General features: G+C 38.8%; 1 protein-coding gene across 1 annotated transcript in view; it reads right to left on the reverse strand.

Moving 5' to 3' along the window:
* LOC107689688 (histone-lysine N-methyltransferase SETD1B-like) overlaps positions 1-913 on the reverse strand; it is a 21927-nt gene extending 21014 nt beyond the window's left edge. Inside the window, exons 1-3 of the mRNA XM_016487808.1 lie at positions 731-913; positions 529-627; positions 129-399 (exon numbers count right to left, since the gene is read on the reverse strand). Of these exons, the coding sequence (XP_016343294.1) occupies positions 129-399; positions 529-627; positions 731-868 (508 nt within the window). The 5' untranslated portion in view covers positions 869-913. The remainder of the gene's footprint in view (positions 1-128; positions 400-528; positions 628-730) is intronic.
* Between the last annotated feature and the right edge of the window lie 1584 nt (positions 914-2497).

Below are 2497 nucleotides of genomic sequence, written 5' to 3' on the forward strand. Positions count from 1 at the left end.
CCCCCCCCCCCCCCCCAAAAAATAAACTTTTTGAAAATCATTGACCCTGACCTTTTGAACAGTAGTGTATATAGAAAGTATATACCTCAGAATATTAATGATCAAAACATTAAAAGACAGAAACACACCTTTGATATCTAGCTGGACATGGACAATGTTTCCCATGAGAGAAGTATTGTGCAGGTGTTTGACAGTGTCTTTGGCCCCTCTAGTGCTGGTGAAAAGGACGCGGGCTAAGCCCAAGTGCTTCCGTGTCTTGGGATGAAACAGAATCTCCATTTCCTCAACCTCACCAAACTTGGCGCACATCTCTGCCAGGAAAGGCTCTTTGATGTTATCATTCAACCTCGCAAAAGTCACTTCCTTAAGTGGTATAGGACCTACATAATACTCGTCCAACTATGAAGAGCAAAAAAAAATTTAAAAATGAAGAAATGGGTTAGCATGCACAATACAAAAATAGACAAATACAAAAAGCTCACCAGAAAAGCAGCATAATAAATTGAAATGATAAAAAAAGAGGCATACCTTGAATTTGGGCACTGGCAGTGACAGCTCTGTGTGTCTAGACCAGATTCTGCGGGGTCTTGGATCACGCAAGTCCCCCACAGGTGGGAATCCTGAATCCTAAAAACAAGCAGAACACACAGACTTTACATAAGTATGCACACACAAAAGTGTAAGTATGCTCCGTTTGGCAGTTAGGTGTACTGTATATGTACATCCATACCGGTACACTAAAGTGAACCCCATCATATCTGTAAATTTTCTGAGCAACCCGTCGGATAGCAGGGTCTTGTACTAGCTTATAGCTCTTCCATTGCAGACTGAGAGTTCGCTGAGTGTCCGCCACACTGTCCGGATCCATGCTATCACTGCAGAGAAAGAGACGAGAGCAAGATGTTGTGCAGATGCTCAATGACACATGTTGAAGTTGCAGTAAGAAAAGCTTTTCACTTATGGCTCATTCATTTCACCAAGCAACCAATATGACTGTCCATCTGGAAAACCTTGCATTGTAATCATCAAAAAAAAAAAAAAAAAAAAAAAAAAAAAAAACAGCGTGACATATACAGTTCCACAAGAAAAGTTTTCATCTGGTTTATAAAAACACACACAAACAGATTTCTATTTAGTGGGCTGTAATTTGTTGTCACCTCTTTATTAAGATGCTGACTTATATAAATATGCTATCTTCAACTTAAAATGTCACATTTATCACACACAATAAAGCGTGGAAAATAAAAGCAAGGCTCCCCGCTGTGTTTTACGGAGTAATAAACAAAAAGCACTGCAGATATTGTGCAATACATACTATCTGACATATCGACTAGCAACGACAACAACGAGCTAACATCATAAACACTGAAGCTGCTAGCTGCTCACAGCGCGAGCTAGCTAAAGTTCAACTTCAAAACGATGTGACAGTAGAATACAGGGCAAATACCAATGACTTCTAGCAAACGAATTTAGACCAATTCCCAATACTAAAAAGAAATATTCCTACACGGTGTGCCAAAAGACTCACACAACGGCGCGCGCGTCTTGAGGAGGATTGCCCGCTTCGACAGCCGCTAGCTCGCTACAGCTAGGCCTTTATCGGACGGGGAAAACAGACAATCCTTAGTTAAAATCTAGCTCCGTTTTGAAGTATGGGCCCTTAATCTGGTCTAAAACGGTGTCGCTTGTATTCCGGTGCAATATCGATGCGGCAAACGTCTTCAAATTTCGCCAGAAAATTAAATGTACTAAAAAGAATAACATAATACAGTAAGCGGCCATCGCATAACTAACCTGAGAGCCTCGCCTGCTCGCCATCAGTCACTAGAAATACTAACCGTTGCATTGGCACTCGCACTTTCCACATAATTCCCGGCTATGTTCCTTTGCTATGCAATATTTAACAAATAATGTCAAACTAGATTGTGGTTAGTTTCATATAGTAATAGTAATAGTAAATAATAATATAAATTCACATGAAATTATTTTCCTGCCTTTACTTTTCTCAGAACAGCTCAAAATATTTTTGACCGATGTAAGTGTCACTTCTTTATGGCGAATGTGCATTTTCATTTAATTTTACGTCATCGAAGTGCGAACTTGATATAGCTGCGTGTACTTAAAAGGTTCTATAATATAGCAAGAATTTGTTAAAATGCATAATTGCACGACAAATTTATAATAATGTTTACGTTACTACACAGTAAAAACAACAAATCTAGAAGATGGGTGCAGATATATATATTATTTGTTTATTCTTACTTATGCTATCCATAAATTCAGAAACACCTACACGTTAGTGGACAGCAGGTGGCGCTGCTACAATCTTAAAAAGTAATTAAACAATTATCGATACAGTTTGTTATTCCTTAATAAAATTGAAGGGTATTTTTTGTAAACATAATGGTAGGCAAGTAGAATTTCTTTCTCTTACCTGGGGCCCGTTCTTCGTACGCCGCTAACTCAGTTAGCTGGATATGATTGTTGATGATTTGGC

Source organism: Sinocyclocheilus anshuiensis, unplaced genomic scaffold (assembly GCF_001515605.1).
Source record: "Sinocyclocheilus anshuiensis isolate Anshui unplaced genomic scaffold, SAMN03320099.WGS_v1.1 scaffold813, whole genome shotgun sequence".
In the NCBI taxonomy this organism is placed as follows: Eukaryota; Metazoa; Chordata; class Actinopteri; order Cypriniformes; family Cyprinidae; genus Sinocyclocheilus; species Sinocyclocheilus anshuiensis.